Genomic DNA, 20,953 nt, shown 5'->3' with positions numbered 1-20,953 from the left:
AAAATCTAGTGGCAACCACAGTTACATTGCACAAGAAAACCTCTAATGCTAAGCAGTATATTACCAAATTTTCTTCTCTTGAGAAACTTCTAACACTTTCACTTGTTTGCTGCGACTCCAGAAAATCATTGTTTCGGGTCTTTATACTGTATACCCAAGACTTGCAAAACTTATATGGAGCAATATAATACTTTTGTTTATTTTATTACTCAGTCCTGGGTGACTGCCACCCAACTTCAAGCATTACTGCTATTTGTTGTTTAATGTTACATTTTCCATGCGTTAAAATATTCCTTTTCTCAACCTTTTGTTATTATTTATACACGTATTGTTATGAACCCCATTTCTGTGGGGCCATTAGGTTCTTTTAAAAAAATGTATGGGTGCTGGAGTGGCCTGATGAATTGCAACAACCAAAGAGGGAAGGGGCCAAAGAAAATACTTCAGTGCCTAAACTTAGTTTATTTACTTTATATGTTACATTATATACAATGAGTCCAGGTTCTTGGAAAGCACAGCAAATAAATCATCATAACATGGCACATCAGAGTTAAATATCCCACCATAATACCAATAATAATAGTGTAAATCAATAATTTAAATAACATAACAGGAGCTACACCTGCTGTCATAACAATAATCATAATAATAGAACAGGTACCTGCAGCAATAGTGACAAAACCATGATCCGGTGAAGACCTCCTCGAATACTTGAAGTTCATCAACCTAATGACGCTTCAGATCTGTCCATGTTGCCATCATCCTTTCAACAAGGTGATACTCAGGAAACTGCTGTTGCTACCATCACCCACAAGAAGGTGATTGTTGGGAAACTGCTGTCGCTGCCATCAACCATAAGGTGATCTTCAGGAAACTGCTGTTGCTGTCATCACCGTCAAGGTGATCTTCAGAAAACTATTGCTGCTGCCATCACCTTCAGGTGATCCTCAGAAAATTACTGCTGCTGCCATCACCTTCAGGTGATCCTCAGGAAACTGCTGTTGCTGCCATCACCCTCAAGGTGATCCTCAGAAAATTACTGCTGCTGCCATGACCTTCAGGTGATCCTCAGAAAACTACTGTTGCTGCCATCACCCTCAAGGTGATCCTCAGAAAATTACTGCTGCTGCCATCACCTTCAGGTGATCCTCAGAAAATTACTGCTGCTGCCATCACCTTCAGGTGATCCTCAGAAAACTACTGTTGCTGCCATCACCCTCAAGGTGATCCTCAGAAAACTACTGTTGCTGCCATCACCTTCAGGTGATCCTCAGAAAATTGCTGCTGCTGCCATCACCTTCAGGTGATCCTCAGAAAACTACTGTTGCTGCCATCACCCTCAAGGTGATCCTCAGAAAACTACTGTTGCTGTAGTCCTCGGCCAGGTGTTGTCAAGAACCAGTCACTCTGCTTTCCAAAACCTGACTGCCACTGCTCTTTTCAGCAAGATAGTTGTTACTTCGCCAATCTTGAGGAAATCAACCCAAAAGGAGGAAGAACAGGCAAACAACCCAGAGGCGATAGTTTAAAAAAAGTAGACCAAACCTGACAATATATTTTAATTATATTCCCCTTTGAACTTAGTGACTCTCTCCTCAGTCCATGCTGAGTCCTCTCTTGTACTGTCTTAAATACTAGCCACTTCACTAGTACAACATATAGGCAGGCAAAGATGTTACATACACTTCGGAAACTTAACATATCCTGCAACTTTGCAAGACCTTTTAATGGTTGAGTAGACTTCCATATACCATACCACATAAAAACAGTACTATTCCAGTAATTTATCTTTGATGCATTTAGAATTATTGTCTAATTTGCATTGAAAAAAATTTGTATTTTATGAAGGACAGCTTACTTCATAATACAGTGGGGCCTCGATAATCGCTGGGGTTGGGGGCCACAACCACCTGTGATAAGCAAATATCCATGTTATCACACCTCATAAAACCCTAGGCTGCACCCACCCCAACTGCTCATTCAGTAGTTAAAACACCAAAGATGTCATACCTATAAAAACTTATAGGCTAACTGCCTATTTTAATACTAATTTAAACACCTAATATGTATACCTTAAACTATCATATGGGTACTTACTATTGATTGGACCATGCTATCCTATGTAGGTTGAAGATACACATGTACTTACTGCAATTTAACATTTTAAAACTATCTATGGCTGCTCCTATTAGCAGTAGTAGAAGGGTATTGTCATTGAAACGGCTCCCTTGCTTACTTTATACTCCTTTGTTTGTGTGTGTTTAAGTTATGTCTCTAAAATGTCACAAATCTTTTATAAATTCTTTCCTATCTTCAATTTCCCCTTCATCAGATCAGCAAACAAAAGTATATTAGCTAACAATTCCTCTTTATTTTCATGATTTGGCTGGTGCACAAAACTAAAAGTACATACTATATCTATTTCATGAATGAACTTATTTATGATGAAAAAAAAAAAACATAATTTACTGTAATGATTAAAGCATCCAATTATAATATTAATGTATAAAAAGCAAAATACAGTAATAAAAATCTAGTATCGTCTTTTGTTTACATTTAGAATCAGCTGATGGACGTTTATTACAGAAAGAATTATTTTGGAAAACTATTTAGTTGCTAAAAAAAACAAATTTATTAATGGAATTATTATTTTTAAAATTATTATTTTTTAACTTTTTACATAAAGGTTTATGATACTGTAATTCATATTTCATTGAGAGAGAGAGAGAGAGAGAGAGAGACGAGAGAGAGAGAGAGAGAGAGAGAGAGAGAGAGAGAACAGCTTAGGATGAGAGTAACTGTTGACTAGCTTAGGTCGAGAATAATAACAACATTGTGTTGCTTACATTATTAAGTTTGTATTTTAAATGTTTTTACGGTGATAAGAAATAAAACATTGATAGTGATAAAATATTCTCTTGTATACTGTTATGATATGTCTGATAATCATTAAGTCAACTATAAAAGTTTTATTGAAGCACAGTTTAGTAGATCACAGAAAGAATAAAAATATGGCAACACATATGTACCTACAAATGTCGAGGACCATCTGTTCTTTTATTACGATAATAATAGATCAGTATTATTCTGTAAGTGAAATAGGTTTTTTTTTTAAAGTTGCTGTTTTATTTCATTAAGAGAAGCATACGGAGAGAGAGAGAGAGAGAGAGAGAGAGAGAGAGAGAGAGAGAGAGAGAGAGAGAGAGAGAGAGAGAGAGAGAGGTGATTTTGTGGGATTTTAATTTAGCATTTTATCGATATTTTGCTATTTACATTAATATTAGTATCTGAAAATTAGTCAATAATTTTTATCCTATACTTAGTGCTGAAAATAAGATGAAAATATAGTAATTAGTGAATCTTGCTCTGAAAAATTTAGCGATTTTGTAAATTTTCCAGTATATAGTGCTATTTGGGATCCACAAAAAAGTAAGCAAAGTGTTTTATGATAGAGTATAGAGCATAAGTATGTAAAATACGTGGGTAGTTTGTAGAATGGTGTAACCACTATCATGTTGAGTAAAATTAATACGTACGTACGAATGAGACTGTAGGTTGGTGACGTCACAGTGATCATATGTGTTTTTTTGTGAATGAATACAGGCATCAGGAGCGGGTGCAGCTAAAGAAGCGAGCTCACATTGGGTTCAGAGTATGTCAGCTAAATGTTGGGTCCATGACTGGGAGAGGTAGAGAATTGGCTGACTTGATGAGAGAAAAGAAAGTAGATGTTGTGTGTGTGCAAGAAACGCGGTGGAAAGGAAATAAAGCTAAAGAGTTGGGAGATGGATATAAGCTATATTATAGTGGAGCAAATAAACAAGGTAGAAATGGAGTTGGCATAGTACTGTCTAGTGAACTAAAGAACTCGGTAATAGAAGTGCATAGAAAGAATGACCGTTATCATCAGATTGAAGATATGTTATGGAGGAGAGATTCTGAATATTATAAGCGCATATGCACCACAAGTTGGTTGCACAGAAGAAGAGAAGGGAAATTTCTGGAGAGACATGGATGGAATAATGCAAGAACTGGAAGAGCATGAGAGGGTGATAGTTGGGGCAGATTTGAATGGCCATGTCGGAAGTGAAAATGAGCGATTGGGCGGTGCATGGGGGCCATGGAATTGGTGGGGAGAGAAACCAGAAGGAGAGAGTGTAGTGGGACTTTGCTGTGTCATTCGACATGGCAATAGTAAACACATTCTTTGAGAAGAAAAGGGAACACCTAATAACATATAGGAGTGGGGGAAGATTCTCCCAGATAGACTATTTCTTGTATAAAAGGATAAATCTGGTGGAGGTCAAGAACTGCAAAGTTATTCCAGGCGACCATGTAGCCCCCCAACACAGGCTGCTATGTATGGACTTGAAGTTGAAAAGGGAAAGAAAAAACCAAAGCTAAAGGGATAAGGAAAATTAAATGGTACGAATTACAGAAGGAAGGGATAAGAAGAGAGAGTTTAAGAGGAGGGTTTTGGAGGATATTGATATAGGGATTGAAGATGTTCAAGAATGGTGGGCACGAAATGCAGCAGTAATAAGAAGGCATGGAAAGGAGCTGCTAGGAGAGACATCTGGTATCATATGGGAAGAAAAGGAGAGTTGGTGGTGGGATGAAGACATTGAGAAAGTAGTAAAAGATAAGAAGGAGGCAAAGAAAAGATGGGAAGAGTCACAGTCAGTGGAAGACAGAAATAGGTACAGAGAGAAAAACAAGGTGGTGAAAAATGGTGGTAGCCCAAGCTAAAGCAAAGTTGTATGATGATGTGTATAATGAGCTGGGGACAAAGGAAGGATTAAAGAAGATGATCAAGCTATCAAAGGCTAGAAATAAGAGCACCAAAGATATAACACATATCAAACAAATAAAGGATCAAGAGGGTGTAGTGCTTAGAAAGGAGGAAGACATTGTGAAGAGATGGAAGGAATATTTCGAACAGTTGTTAAATGAAGAAAATAATAGACTAATAAGAGAAGATGGGCAAGTGAAACATTGGCATGGCAATGAGGTTTTCTAGGCAAGAGGTACTAAATGCACTGAAGAAGATGAAGAATGGGAAGGCAACCGGACCAGACATGATCCCGGTGGAGGCATGGAAAGCATTAGGAGATGAAGGAGTGGATATACTGTACGATCCTTATGATAAAGATCCTTGAACAGGAAAAGATACCAAATGAGTGGCGTGGAGTATATTGATCCCAATTTTAAAGGGAAAGGCGATGTCCAAGAGTGTGGTAATTATAGGGGCATTAAATTGATGTCCCACACTTTGAAGATATTGGAAAGGATGATAGATGCTAGGACTGAGAGAAGAAGTACAAATAGGTAAAGAGCAGATGGGATTTATGAAGGGAAGGGGAACAACAGATGGCATATTTTGTCTGAGGCAAATAATGGAGAAATTCGGGGAAAGACAAAGGGACCTACATATGGTATTCATTGACCTTGAAAAGGCTTATGACCGAGTCCCGAGACAAGAGGTATGGAGGAGCCTGAGGGAGAAGATGGTGCCAGAGAAGTATGTGCGATTGATACAAGAGATGTACCGGAATGTATTTACCAGAGGTGAGGAGCAGTGTTGGGGAGACAGAAGGTTTTGAGGTGAGAGTAGGATTACACCATAGGGGTCGGCTCTGAGCCCATTTATCTTTAACATAGTGATGGATGTTATATATGAGGAAGTAGACAGTACCATGGAACATATTGTATGCGGATGATATTGTTCTGTGTGCAGAGAGCAGGGTGGGAAGATCTGGAAGTGAAATTGGAAAGATGGAGACAAGCACTGGAGGACAGAGGAAGGAGAATAAGTAGATCCAAGACAGAATATATGTGTACCACCACTGAGGGGGATGATAGAGAAAGTATTCAGCTTGGTGGAGAGCAAATAAGGAGAGTTGATAAGTTTAAGTATTTGGATCTTTTGTTAACGCTGGAGGAAGTATGGAAGAAGAAGTAAAACATCGGGTACAGGCAGGCTGGAACAACTGGAGAGCGGCCTCGGGAGTTCTTTGTGACAAAAGAGTGCCGCTTAGGTTAAAAGGAAAATTTCATAAGACGGTGGTAAGAACAGCAATGCTGTATGGTACGGAAACAGCAAGCATGAGAAAAGCAGAGCAGAAGAAGATGGATGTGGCAGAAATGATGAGGAATGCTTAGGTGGATGTCTGGGATAACAAGAGTGGATAGGATCAGAAATGACTACTTAAGGGGGTCAACTAAGGTGGTGGAAGTATCAAAGAAAGTGCAGGAGGGGAGGCTGAGATGGTATGGACACCTGTTGAGGAGAGATGAGGACCACGCTGGGAGACATACTATGGGGGTGGAGGTGCAAGGAAGAAGAAAAAGAGGGAGACCAAGAAAAAGATGGAAGGACTGTGTGAGAGGAGACTTAAATGAGAAGGGAATTGATGAGGCAGAAGCACAAGATAGAAATAGATGGAAACGGCTCATCCGAAACGGCGACCCCATATAAAAATGGGAACAAGCTGGGAAGAAGAAGAAGTGCTGAAAATAAGATGAAAATATAGTAATTAGTGAATCTTGCTCTGAAAAATTTAGCGATTTTGTAAATTTTCCAGTATATAGTGCTATTTGGGATCCACAAAAAAGTAAGCAAAGTGTTTTATGATAGAGTATAGAGCATAAGTATGTAAAATACGTGGGTAGTTTGTAGAATGGTGCAACCACTATCATGTTGAGTAAAATTAATACGTACGTACGAATGAGACTGTAGGTTGGTGACGTCACAGTGATCATATGTGTTTTTTTGTGAATGAATACAGGCAGTCTTCGGGTTATGACGAGGGTTCCGTTCTTGAGACGTGTTGCAAGCTGAAAATCGTCATAACCCGGAACATCATCAAAAATACTAAGAAAACCTTACTTTTAATGCTTTGGGTGCATTAAAAACTATGTACATAAACTGTATTCTTATAGCATTTTTCATCAAAAAACCTTCAAATATTGATTGTTTTGCATTTTTGGAGTCATATTTCTTCTGTCAGATTGGCATTGTAAGCGTTGTAAACCTGGAAATAACTTCTGATAAATATAATTGAAAAGCGTTGTAACCTCGGAACGTCGTAAGCCAAACCCGTCGTAAGCCGGGGACTGCCTGTATACATTAATGATAAAAAAATTAGTTACTGTACTGATTACAGTACCGTACTGTAATATTAATGTAACCAAATCAAAGTAAAGTAATCAATGCACACTGTAAACTTGTGAAGTGTATTTTTGTCTTTTGAAAAATGCTTTCCCCAAGAAATTATTCCTTGAAGAGGCTTTTTATTATGAAGATATGCCAATAATATAAGATAAGCATTTTATTATGAAGATATGATATAAAGTGAAAATAGTTTTATTACATTGACGCTTCATTGGTGATTGCAAACAATATATAATCCTTGACAATTATCGTTTGTATCACTGCATTGTTTGGAGAAGTTAATTAAGTTCTACCAAAATAATATTGAAGTTCGAATTGAAAATTAGTGTTTTCCTAAATGTTATTACTACCGTAATTACACTACTACTATTAACATTTCTAAAAGGTTAGAATGATAAAGGTCGGTGTGAATGCAATGTAACTCAATGTTTACATTTCGTTGCTGGTCACTCACTCCAAGTACAAGTTATGTCAATGATGTGGAATTATTCCATGAATAGGCTATTTATTATGAAGATATGAAGATAATATATAAGGTGAGAATGGTTTTATTACCCTTATTGTCTGTTAATATCATAATATGAATCTGTTCATGCATGTTGGTGGTTATGGACTGCAGCCGAGGCTTAGCCTACCAGGACAACCCTGCTGCAATTCATACTAGCAATATAGGCTGAGAAGTGGTCCAAGGAAAAACCTGTGATTAACTGATCCCACAGTGTGCAGCTTGCCGTTAATTTTACCAGTCATTTTGTAATTCACTGTGTCATTGAGATGCAGTATTTAATGTGTTTGTATTTTAGTGCATTATTTTTACAGATTTCATAAAACAGTAATTTTGGGTATTTACAAATTAACATTTCCTAAAAATTATTTCATGTTGAGGCATGCATACGCTTCACTTTTATTAAAGCAAGCATTGGCTGTAAATACACCATGAAGCTGAAGGATATATATAATTGTAGTGAAAACAACAGTATGAATAAAGAAATATCACAGACTGCTCATGTTGTGTGAGCAACTTATGCCATCAAACATGCCACTCTTCCACTTTCCCCACTTATCTTTCCCAACATCACAGTCTTCAATGTACTGTCATAGGATTTTAGCAGTTAAAATGGCTTTGATACTAAAAGGGTTACACTTTATCTGTAATTTAATAACATTTTAACTTTCCAGGTAAACGTGTGGAGATACCGCTCAATACAACTGGAAACAATATGTCAAGTGTAGAGGCAGTTTTGTACAGATCATACAAAGTGACATGGTTGCTCAAGTTTGGAAAATGTGAAGCATGTCTTGGTATGTATCTTCCAAAAGTTTTTATTCACTTTTTTCTGTACTATATTTACAGGTAGCATATGTCATATTATAAAATACATTTATTTTATTTCTTCACTTGTAGTAAAACTTGTTCAGCGCTCTTTACTCTGAAATTATATGTTTCCGTTTGAGATACCAGTGACATCAGATGATATACAAGTGTCATCATTTGATAATCTGTTGATATCATACTCAGTAGATGAAAAAATAAATATAAACGTTTTTGACATTGGGATGATATTTGGATTATTTAACTCCATCACCCCTAAAAGTAATGGCATTTTAGAGAGAATTACAGTATTATTATAGAATTTAAATGTAGAGAATAAAAAGTTTCCATATTTTTCAATAGTTTCCTTGTTTTTAAGATGTGGTAATAGTTAGAAATGGCAATGGTTTGAGTCAAAACAGTAATAGCACCAAAAATTAAAAATCCGTGTTTTCAAAATGAAATAGATCCTTGTGCCTCGTAGCTTTTAATCAGGATGAGGGGTGTGAATAATCTCCAGGAGTATAGAGATAGAGCAAACTCTTAATTTCACTATTTTATTACTAAGTGTGTGGTGTTCTATCTTGGTGGTTAGATGGCCTTGTTGAAGGGATCTCTTGAAACTTTTGATGTCACTTTCATTGTGGCCAAAGGGTTGTGCAGGCATAGATTAGTATGAAGAAATAGTAGACCCTCTTTTAAACATATGGTGTTGAAGGTGATAGCTGCATCAGCAGCATTCAGTTTGTATAGTTTTCTCTATTTTCTGATAATTTATTTTTCTGGGTTACTGCATTATTATTATTATTATTATTATCAACAATATTTATATGGAACAAGCCTACACGGGCCATGGACTTTAAATTCAAGCTTCTAAAAAATATATGCTATTTATTTAAAAGGAGTAACAGACAGTACGTAATAGCAAATGCAGAAAGGATAGATCTGTTATTAGAAAAGAAAAAAATAAGTTAGAAATTAAATAGATATAATATAATTAGAAATTAAATAGATATAATATAATTAAATCATTGAAATACAAGGAGAATTGATTTAGTTAGTAATGCATTTCATCTTTGGCTTTAACTTGTGACATTCCATTGTCCAACAGTGTGAGTAATAAAGGACCTCTGGAACTGAGGAGTTCGAAAGCATATTGGTACTGTTGTTCAGCAAATTGGGTTGCTCTAGGGAGGAAAAGAGGATCAGGGGTCAATTGTGAATGTCAAAGATGTGTGTTAAAGTGATGCTTATGAGAAATTTACTAGCAAGAGACCATCCATTGATGGTCCAAGTCATAACTGCTTAAGTTAGGAAACAGAAATCTAGAATCATAAACCACAGTATCTAAAAGCGATAAATCTGTGGCAGAAGTAGACATCCACACTGGGGAACAGTATTCTAGTAAAGGAAGGACATGCGACCTAAACCAGGTTGCACTGATTGTATCACTGTTATAAATACAGGTAATGTTCAAGTTACAATAATTCATCTTACAATAATCTGATTTTATAATGGGGTTAGCAATTAATAATGATACAACAATATTTTGAACTATTTTTAATTTTCACTCGTAACTGATGCAGGCAGCTGTGTACCTACAATCAGGGAGCGAGAGACCAAATTACAATAGCCTAACTTTAACCCATCTTCTAGTTAAATAAGTTAAAAAAAACAGGAAAAGAGCACAATGAAAGTATTGTTTTAATGTTCTAATTTTTGAGTAAATGTGTACAGCCATGAACAACCAAAACAATGTTGTTGCTAAATACAACCAAATTGGATAACAACACCCATTTGGCTTGTATTTCAACCATCGTACGATAGTAAACAATTACTGTAGTTATGTTATAAATGACGTTATTTAGAATAGGACTGATATATTTTTATGTAATAACTTTGCTCGCTATAGATCAAATATCAGCAAGGAAACATACTGTTAAATTTAAACCAAGTTGTAGCTGAAGCTGAGAACACTTTTCGAGCTGCTAATGACTATTATCATGCATCGGCAACAAGGATAAAACTCTTGTAAACTTATGCCATCAAACACAACTGTAGATAAAATTGAGAGAGAATCATTTTAATTAAAACCTCAGGTCTTGAAAGAACACATTTTGCTATTGTTTTCACGCCGATAAAAGATAGATAACATAACGGTAAAGCTCGTACTATGAAGAAATCAAGTGAAAAAAGCAAACAAAATCACAATTTTTTTATTCAGTAAACATGCCCACAATGCAATCTATTAAAAAAAATTTAGTTCATTAGACGTATTAAATTCATATTTTGACAAAAATATGTTGTATGATGAAAAATTACCTTGTCTTATATAAGTAAAGTACAGTGGGGCATCGCTTAGTCGTGGATCAGCAATCACAGAATCAGTTATTCACAGGTTTTTTCTTTGACCACTTCTCATGCTATATAGCTGGTATGAATTGCAGCATCAAGGGACAAACGTGTTGCATATGAGATGCTTATCGGTAGGCTAAGCCTCGGCCGCGATCCGATAAGCACCAACATACATGAAAAGACTTGCATTGTGATATTAACTGACAATAAAGGCAGTAAAACCATTCTCACCTTATATATTACTGGCATATGACATTCATTGATAGGCTAGGCCTAGTTGCAGTGCGATAACCACCAACATACATGAACAGATTCACATAATGATGTTAACTGACAATAAAGGTAATAAAACATTCCTCACCTTATATATTATAGGCACATCTTCATGATAAAAGGGATTTTGACGAAGGAAAAATCTATTTCTGGGTGAGGGGCCTGTGTCGCCCAGTGAAATAGGTTCTTTTGTTACTATTTCTAGGTACGTATAAATATTGCTATTCATACCAGAGAAAAAGAGAAACGTTAGTGCCAAGGTAAATGGCTCGCTCGCCTTTTAATAAAAGGTGTCAGTATATATAAAGAGCGCGTGAAAACCACTACCAGAGGTACCCTGCCATTTAGCTTCTTCCTCCGCCAAAACCCCAACTACAGAGAAGCCGAAGTATAGCCCCTCTACCCTCTACTACTACAGTGAGCGCCTCTGACGTCATTCCTGAAGATAGCACCCAAGCTTGGGTTAAGCAGGGTGAGGAATAAAAATACAGGGTTGGATTTCACTGTGCAACAGAGGCCCCTCGCCCAGAAATAGATTTTTCCTTCGTCAAAATCCCTTTTCTTGGCTCAGCCTGTGTCGCTCCGTGAAATAGTGTCTGAGAATTAGCTCCACCAAGCTTGGAAGAAAATACAAAATACTGAAATTAGCTGGTAAAATAAACACCAGTAAAGTTAATTAGCATAATGTACAACTTAAAAGTACAAAATTGGTTACAAAGTGAAAGGTAAAGTATATTTTACCATCTTAAAATTACTTAGCTTAAAAAACTCAAAGGTACTAAGCCTAATAAACTTAAAGGTACTTAACAGTGAAACATGTAAGATACAGAAACAGTCAATTTGACAATCATACAAATAAGCGAGGGAACTGAGCCCTAACGCAAGCAACAATGTAAGAACAACTACATCCAAGGCAATATGTACACTAGAGGCGAACTAGCTAAGCAAGGGTGCAAGTGAGGCAGGCAGAAGGGAAGGAAGGCTACAGTGAAAGATTAATAAGTATATTAAGCAGTGTCAGGGGAAACTGTTTCCAGCTGCCACTGCTAAAAATTTAAGGGCCTCCAAAGACTTTAAGTAGTGGTGTTTAAAGACTGTCGGAGATTTCCAGCCTGTGTTTTTCTTAAGACCGTCAAAATTCATGTGTTGAAAATAATTGATAGATGTGGCAACTGCCCTAACATCATGAGCCCGTGGGAAGGATTCCGGGTTGGGTTGTTTAATAAAGTACAAATTTGTTGCCTGATGCCTTTTAAGGAAATCGTACCACCCTTCTCCCTGATGAATAAGGGACCTGAAGACTTTAAGGTTGTTCTACTCAAGTAAGCACTTAAGGAGTTGACCGGACATAGGGACTTGTCTTGGGGGAGTGGTAAGATTTTCCTGGGGTCCACCTTTCTTGTGGGTCCTCATTTTTGGCCAAAAATTGACGATCTGGAGAAAGAAGTACTTCTCCTGAGGGGAGGAATTCAATGTGACCTGATTCTCTCGAAAGAGCCGACAGTTCTGAAATTCTTGCTCCTGATGCTAAACTTAATAAAAATAAAGTTTTTCTCAGGAGGGTTATATAATCACATGATTCATTATTTATTTCTGAGGCCAATTTAAGAACGTCATTCAAGAACCAAGAAACTGACTTAGGTCTCTCGGTGGGTCTAAGTCTAGCACAAGCTTTTGGTATAGAGGAAAAGTAAGAATCTGTTAGATCTATACCAAAACCAAACTGGAGGATCTTTTTAAGAGCTGATTTGGTAGTGGTAATTGTGCTTGCTGCAAGACCTTTCTCGAACAAAGTTCTGAAGAAGGAAATGGCCAAATTTGTGGTCATTATTTGTGTATTTGAGCCTTTTAAGAAACATAGCTAGTTTCTTAACGGCCGAGTCATATTGACGTAAGGTAGATTCCCTTTTATCTGATTCCAGCATTGCAATATTTTGGGGACCGATGTTAGCGTTCCTGTGAGCTGCAAACTTCAAGAAATCCATAAAGTTAGGGCTTTCTGAATCCTTGAGGAAGCGGACACAGTCCGTGTTTGAACTAGCTGGGTTAGTTTGGGATTGGGAATCCGTAGGGACCGGAGTCCTAATTCTAAGAGCAGTGGGAACCAATTGCTTTTGGGCCAATTGGGAGCTACTAGAGCCACCCGGCCCTTGAACGATCTTAGTTTGTTCAGGACTTTCAGAAGATTCACCGGAGGAAACAGGTAGATCTTCTTCCATGCATTCCAATCTATTGCCATAGCGTCCGTGGCATAAGCCAGAGGGTCCAGGTTGGGTGCCACATAGCAAGGGAGTCTGTGATTTGACTCCGTGGCAAAGAGATCTACCTGAAGCCCCAGGATTTTCTGACAGTTCCATTTGAATGACTCGTTGTCTAGGGTCCGCTCCAATTCTAGAGGGGCAGAGCGTGACAGAGCGTCTGCTACCACGTTTCTTACCCCTGCTAAGTGGGTGGCTGACAAGTGCCAATTGTTCTTGTCCGTCAGAGAAAATATGGCTATCAGGACATGATTCAGGTGACTTGATTTGGATCTGCCCCTGTTTATGCAGTGAAGTACCACTGCACTGTCTAGGACCAGTTTGACATGCGATTTCTTGTGTGGCCGGAGCCTTTTCAGAGTAAGAAACACTGCCATGGCTTCCAGTACATTCATATGTAGCTGGAGGAATGGTAGGGGTCAGGTTCCCTGGACCTTTTTGTACTGTGAGTACCCTCCCCATCCGCTTAGGGACGCATCCATGTGGATCACTAGAGACGGTGGGGGGAATTGAAGGGGTACTGCCCTTGATAGGTTCTTCACTTCCGTCCATGGACGGAAACGTTTCCGCAAGATCGCTGGGATAGAAGCTAGCTTGTCCCGGGACCTCCGGTTTGCTTTTGAACGCCAGACCCTGTTTATGTCCTTCAGTCTGGCTTTCAGAAGAATGTCCGTGACCAAGGCAAATTGGAGTGAGGCTAAGATTCTTTCTTGGTTCCTCCGGGAAGTTTGCGTTGTTTGAGAAATTGCCTTGTAGACTTGGCTATTTCTTTCCTTTTTAATGGCGGGATTGACAGGGTATGTGAATCCAAGTCCCATTGCAGGCTTAACCACTGGAACCGATATTCCGGTGTCAGCCTGGACTTGGTTTTGTTTATTTGGAACCGTAGATGTTCCAGAAATTTGATTAGTTTAATCGTTGCCTTTTGGCATTCTTTGGGGGACTTTGCTCATATGAGCCAATTGTCCAGATACGCTACTAGCATGATTCCTTGAGACTTCAACTCTTGGATGACTGCTTCCGCCAGTTTCGTAAAAATTCTGGGGGCAATGTTGAGCCCGAAAGAATAAGCTTTGTTTCCTAGCTTGAAGCCTAGGAACGGGCTGAAGTGTCTGGCTATTGGAACATAATAATAGGCATCTTTAAGATCTATAGAGGTTGTGACGGCCCCACGGGGAAGTAAGGTCCGCACCTGCGAAACGGTCATCATTCTGAACTTGTCGCAAGGAATGAATAAGTTTAGGTGTGACAAGTTCAGGATGATTCTTCGCTTTCCTGAGTCTTTCTTTGGCACGCTGAACAAGCGTCCTTGAAATTTTAAGTTCTTGACCCTTGATACTACTCCTTTGAGAAGAAGATCTTGGGTATACTCTATCAATTCCGCTGTCGGTTTTTGGTAGAAATTGTTGGGTGGAGGAGGACCTTCCGTCCAACTCCAACCCAAACCTTTGGTCACTATACTTTGAGCCCAAGAGCTGAACCCCACTGTTGGCGGAAGAGGTACAGCCTCCCTCCTACCTTGGGACTCTCACTGTGAAGCCCCGGAAAGAAGTAGATGTGGAAGGGATAGGAGAAGGAGAAGGAGAAGGACTCGAGGAAAGCCCTTGAGCCCCTACAGGACCTGCTTCAAGTACATCCTTACCTTCGCCCATGACATCTACAGTCATGGGCTCCAAGTCAAGGTTGAGAGCTGCCACGTCCTCTGCGACGTCCTCCGTCAGGTCCCCTTATGCCGGGAGCGAAACCATAGCTTGGATTCCGGCGATGAGAGGAGCGGCAACTTGGGGATCCACGACCGAACCTCTCTTCGCGCCGGGGAAGACTAGGTCTGCCCTGTCCTGGGCCAAGATGTACGGGTGGCCTTTGGGAGAATTCCTCCCGAAACCCCCGACCCAGGCCTTCAAGTTGGCTAAAGCTGCTGCCCTCTTCGCTTCCAAGCCCTGTAAGAAGGGTTAGTTAGCCATAGAGACAAGACGACTGGAGTATATGAATCAAAACAATTCAATTAGTAAATATGCACGTAAGTGAATATAATGAGCGAACGAATGGACTCAATACCATTGATGGCGGAGACTTACTTCGGTGGAGGCTTCTCCAACCAAGGCGTAGCAGGTGAGGCAGTTTTCATGGTGCCACACCAAGTAGTTGTCTACCCGTACGGCGCACCCGTCGTGGGAGCGGCAGACTTCATGCCCACAGGAATCCTGCAGGACGGCATTACAGCCGGGTTCCTGGCAACAGATGACCTGTAAGTCAAAGGATACATGAGTATCATGACAACCTCCGGGGAGGTTATAGAACTTAATGCTATAAGTCTAATTTGTAGTAGGCGCCGGAGTGGAGCCTACCAACAAGGGAATATATATATATGTATGCATGCAGTCACATAGTATGTAAAATATATAAAGGTTTACAGCGCCGGAGTGGTTCCGGAGAACCAGACCAGTAATACTGGTATGTGCAACTATATCAGGGTAACTGCCGCACTGCCATGCATAGCTCCGTGTTACTTAAGAGGGGAAGAGACTACTAGGTCAACTCCGCCCTGGGGCCGGAGTAAGGTGTCGGAACAACTGAAGGCATACCCGTGCCGCAAGCAACTGCTAGAGCGGTAGCGAGACAGTGAAACAGAAACCCATAGAGTGATATTCCAGACATGTACAAACTAGGTTGTGTGTAAATGCTATACATATATTAATGGAATACCAACTGTACACATGTACGGTGGATGACACCCTGAGGCTGAGGCCTATGACTAAACATTCTCAAGTCAGGTCCGGTGTTGGCCGGAGCTGAAACCGCCGGAGCGGAGAGGATGGTGAGTACTTAGGGTGGGGGGGGAGAGGTGGTCCCGCCTCCCCCGCCTGGTGGCTCACCGTAGTACGGTGAAGGGAGGGAGGGGGAGGGTCCCCAAGCCCCGAGCAAAGTGACTGAGTACGGCAGGCCCGAGCGCTGAGTGTATCCACCCCCACCTACCTCCGAGAGAACTCCCCCTCTCATGCGGACTCGGATAGCTAGCTGCGTAGCGAGCGAGTCATCACCTCACCGAGGTGGGTGGGGATGGTGTGGAGGGGGAGAGGGAGGAGGGGGGAGGAGGTCAGCAACAGGGTGGCTCGTACGCGATCAACTGGGAACCTTCCCAGCCGGGTGAACAGAGACGTTGTGTGGAGGGCCAATTGATCACAAGGGGCCAACCGGCCATGTAAGTCGCACATAGCACACAATAATAAATAACCATAGAAACATACATATAAATATAAAATTAAATAGATATAAGCTAGACTAACACGGGGGGAGAAAATAATAATAACAGCGTAAGATAAGGATGTCCAGGAGGGGTAGGCTAATCGCAAGTCTGACTACTCGGGTGTGTTAGCCTAACCCTTAGGCGGCTAGTCGGTATGCTGTACCAATTTATGGGGGCAGGGACTAGGAGCCAGGACATAAAACGAAGGGACTAGGTCCTAATGTAAGGGAGAGACTCCTAACGAATCGGGATCTGACTAGGCTAGGCTACGATCCGAAACATGCGGTCAGAGTGAGGAGGACCCCGTGAAAGACTAGAATGAATAAAATTCAAGCTAACTGCATGAATATCACAATAAAACAGTTATGGAATAATAAAAATGTACTGCTAAGGTAACTCTGATGGTATGGAAGACCAAAAGAGTGCGGGAGCCGCTATGCGGTCTGGGAGAGAAGTCTGCGCAGGAACCATGAAGCTCACTCTACCTAATCTCCTCCTAAACACAATAAAATGGGAGAGATCTGCATAATTGAGATCATAAAACCATAACAGCAGTACTTAACTTGGATGCAGTAGCTTGATCCATCGTAAAGAGAATAATCCAAATATGTCAGCGCAAAAACACAGCACAAAACAAAGACACGTGTGATGCCGGTGACGCTATCCAAAGGAATGACGTCAGAGGCACTCACTGTAGTAGTAGAGGGTAGCGGGGCTATAGTTCGGCTCCTCTGTAGTTGGGGTTTTGGCGGAGGAAGAAGCTAAATGGCAGAATACCTCTGGTAGTGGTTTTCACTCACTCTTTACATATACCGACACCTTTTATTAAAAGGTGAGCGAGCCATTTACCTTGGCACTAACGTTTCTCTGGTAATAATAGCAATATTTATACCTAGAAATAGTGTCAAAGGAACCTATTTCACTGGGCGACACAGGCTGAGCCCAGAAATAGCCTATTCAAGGAATAATTCCACATCACTGCACTCAACTTATTCTTCGAGTGGCCAGCCACAAAATGTAAACAATTTGAAAATGTAGTATGTATACGGTTGTGTTCACAGTGACCTTTATTGTTCGATAACCTTTTAGAAATTTTAATATTAGTAGCGTAATTATGGTAGTAATAACATTAAGGCTAAAATTAATTTGAACTTCATTATTATTTTGGTAGTACTATACACATATAACTTCTCTGAACAATGCAGTCATACAAACGATAATTGTCATAGATTATCGTATTGTTGTTTGCTGTTGGCGACGAAGCATAAACGAAATGCATAAAACCATTTTTTACCTTATTTATTACCATCATATCTTCATAATAAAAAGGCTATTTGTGGAGTAATTCCATATCAGTGAAATAAACTTTTATCTATGCGAGGCCAGCCAGCTGACAAAATGTATGTACATATATGAAAATCAAATTATGGTAGCGTTCACAGCAAGATTATCTTTCGAAATTTTAATAGTATCAGTCATGGTAATAATAATGTTTGGAATATACGTAACATTCATTTCCATTACAAAATATCATTGTTATTTTGGTAGTAAATAATAGTTTGGAATGATCATATGTATTCTGCATTGTTAGGGGTTTGTGGCAGCGATGAAACAAACAAAATAACGTTTTCCTTTTAGACTACGCGTTTAGGAAAAACATGACATAGGAACGGCTTTGTGACTTCATTTATTTTGATATTTTTAACGATACAATAACTATCATTTGTACTACTAACACCATCTTCACATAACTAATTTACGGATGCGTAGTAGTACTATGCGGGGATCTGTTGAGTCCAGTGTTATCAATTTTGCATTTTTAATGCTAGTTTTCATTTTCTTGAGGTAATTAGCAAGAAAATTTTCAATCTAGCACCTGGCAGGAAAACTTGCATTTGTTTTCAAATACATCTAGCATACGTATTTTGATATCAAATGTTTGTAATGTTAAATTGAATATTTCTTTTATGCTACTATGTTTGATATCATGTAAGAAAAAAGATCAAAATCTTGCAAAACCATTATCAGGAATTGAACAGAATAGGTTTCAAAATTATTAGGAATTATGTAATGTAATGTACAAGTACACTGTGTATGTTAGAAACATGTTTGAATTGAAAAAGAGAGCAATCGGGTGAAATTGGATGGGTGGCATTGTTGTGTATATTGTGAATTTTTTTAGCACTTTATGGAGCAAAATCTAGCAAGAAATTGCCATTCCCATTTGGCAACACTGGCCTACCCACGTTTTGTTTATGTTGTTATTGAAGTCGTGTTCACCGTGTTCTTTAAATTGTACCCATATAAACGAGATAATTATGTGGCATCCAAAAGCCCTAATTCTTATACTCTTATGGGAAAGAAGCCTAAATGTCAGATGAATGTTATTACGTGTAATATATTAACGTGTTGTGAAGAAGGGAAGAGATGTTTTGCTGCATGCTGCTGGTAGCATTTATCTTTATTATTCATCTGATTGCACTGCAAAATCGTTGCCATCTTTATCAACATAGATTGTTGGTGATTTCCCGTATGATTTACATAATTTTGATATTTCTCTTACCTCTCTCCCTCTTTCCTTGTAAAAGAAAAGAGGCCCATGTGAGTATGTAATAGCACATGCGTATGTAGGCTTCTAGCTGTAATCCGTAGGCTAATAGACTACATATGTACAGTAGTACGTATACTACATATATTCTTAAGGTAAATGTTGTAAAATAACTTTAAAACTTTCTTGAATTTTAGTTTTAAGGTGATAGTTGAAGACATATTTGGTGTTTGAGCTAAAGTAGGCAGTTATAAACTTTGGAATAGTGGTCTTGGGTGGGTTAACTATTAAAGTAGGTAGTTTTAAGCAATTTTTGAGGGGGGTTACCAAGATAACATGGGTATTTACTTATCACGGGGGGTTCTGGGCCCTATCCCCCATGATTATCGAGGCTCTGCTGTATATAGATATTTTATGCTAACTAGAAGCATGGCATTTCACTCTGAATTGAGTTAAATATGGTGAAATGAACTTGTATTCACCATCAGCTGATTTCTAAAGCAAAACATTGACTGCTTTGTTAGTATTATATGATACAAAAATATGAGATACATACAATATTATTGGATACAGTAATGTATAACTTTTTCAAAGACTCATGGAAAAGATGCTTATTCATTGTGCTTTTATTTCATCAATATACATAGCCATCAGCAGCCTGACAGTGCTCAATTATGCTGATGTCGGTCCAAATCTGATTCCAGTTTTGTGTCTTTTTTTTTTTTTTTTTTTTTTTTACTGAAATATCAGTCAGAATGCACTGAACCTCCAGAATTGGCTGATATTAATAAATTACTATATCGTATATGTAGTATACAGTATACTGTATGCAAGGCTACTGTATTTGTATGTGTACGATATACAGTCCGGTCCCGAATTATGCGTGTTCGAATTGTGCGATTCCCATTTTATGCGGTCGCTAGTTCTCAAAAATAGATTTTCTGTATCTGCGAAGCCGTTCAGAGTCTGCGAGTCACGCACTACAAAACATATCAAACCTATTGTTTTTTCAAGATATTTGCTGGTATCTGAGAGGAAGGGGTGGGGGAATGCTTGGAGGAAAAAAAACGATTTATTCCTCCAAGGGGGAATGCGAGAGAAAGATTTCCTGCTCAGCCATTAGCTAAGATGGAAGGCTCTGTCTCATGCATTTGTGATGTCATAGCACAGTTTGTATGAATGATCGGTATCATCACCATCATCATACATATTATTCAGATCTGCGAAGTGTATTCTGAATGATTGGTAACATCATCATCGCCATAGGTATTATTCATATCTGCCAAGTGTATTCTGAAGGCTTCGGCTCAGCCATTAGCTAAGACGGAAGGCTCTGCTCACGCATTTGTGACATCATAGCGCGGTGTGTATGAATGATCGCTATCATCATCATCGCCATACGTATTATTCAGATCTGCGAAATGTATTCTGATCATCTGCATCATGTATGCATCTGCCTAGAAGTCGAAGAGGAAGACTTATTTTTTCGAAACTAGAAAGCTTGCCCTTAAGTTAGAGACGAAGGAAGGAGCAACTTACAATTTGGCAGCAATCGACAACTTGAAATCCGTCATTGCTGAACATGAAGTAAGAATTTTTTCTATGTTAAGTTGTTTTGACTAACTTCTGGCATTTGATGATTTATTTTTTCTATTGTTGAAATAAATTTTGATGAAAATGATAGTAAAAGTGATTAACAGAGAAACTTTTCAAGAAACTGTCATTTCATGTTGAATTTTGAATTTTTATAATTTCATTTTGAGAAATTGTAATTTCATATCTAATG

The 20,953-nt window shown here is 39.0% G+C and overlaps 1 protein-coding gene across 1 annotated transcript in view; it reads left to right on the top strand.

Moving 5' to 3' along the window:
* The window catches only part of LOC135220558 (target of rapamycin complex 2 subunit MAPKAP1-like), a 290,454-nt gene that overhangs the window by 261,008 nt on the left and 8,493 nt on the right, over positions 1-20,953 (top strand). The window contains exon 9 of the mRNA XM_064257774.1: positions 8,354-8,476. Within this exon, the coding sequence (XP_064113844.1) occupies positions 8,354-8,476 (123 nt within the window). The remainder of the gene's footprint in view (positions 1-8,353; positions 8,477-20,953) is intronic.

The sequence above is a fragment of the Macrobrachium nipponense genome, chromosome 2 (assembly GCF_015104395.2).
Source record: "Macrobrachium nipponense isolate FS-2020 chromosome 2, ASM1510439v2, whole genome shotgun sequence".
Taxonomy (NCBI): domain Eukaryota; kingdom Metazoa; phylum Arthropoda; class Malacostraca; order Decapoda; family Palaemonidae; genus Macrobrachium; species Macrobrachium nipponense.
This window is presented reverse-complemented; position numbering and strand designations above follow the sequence as displayed.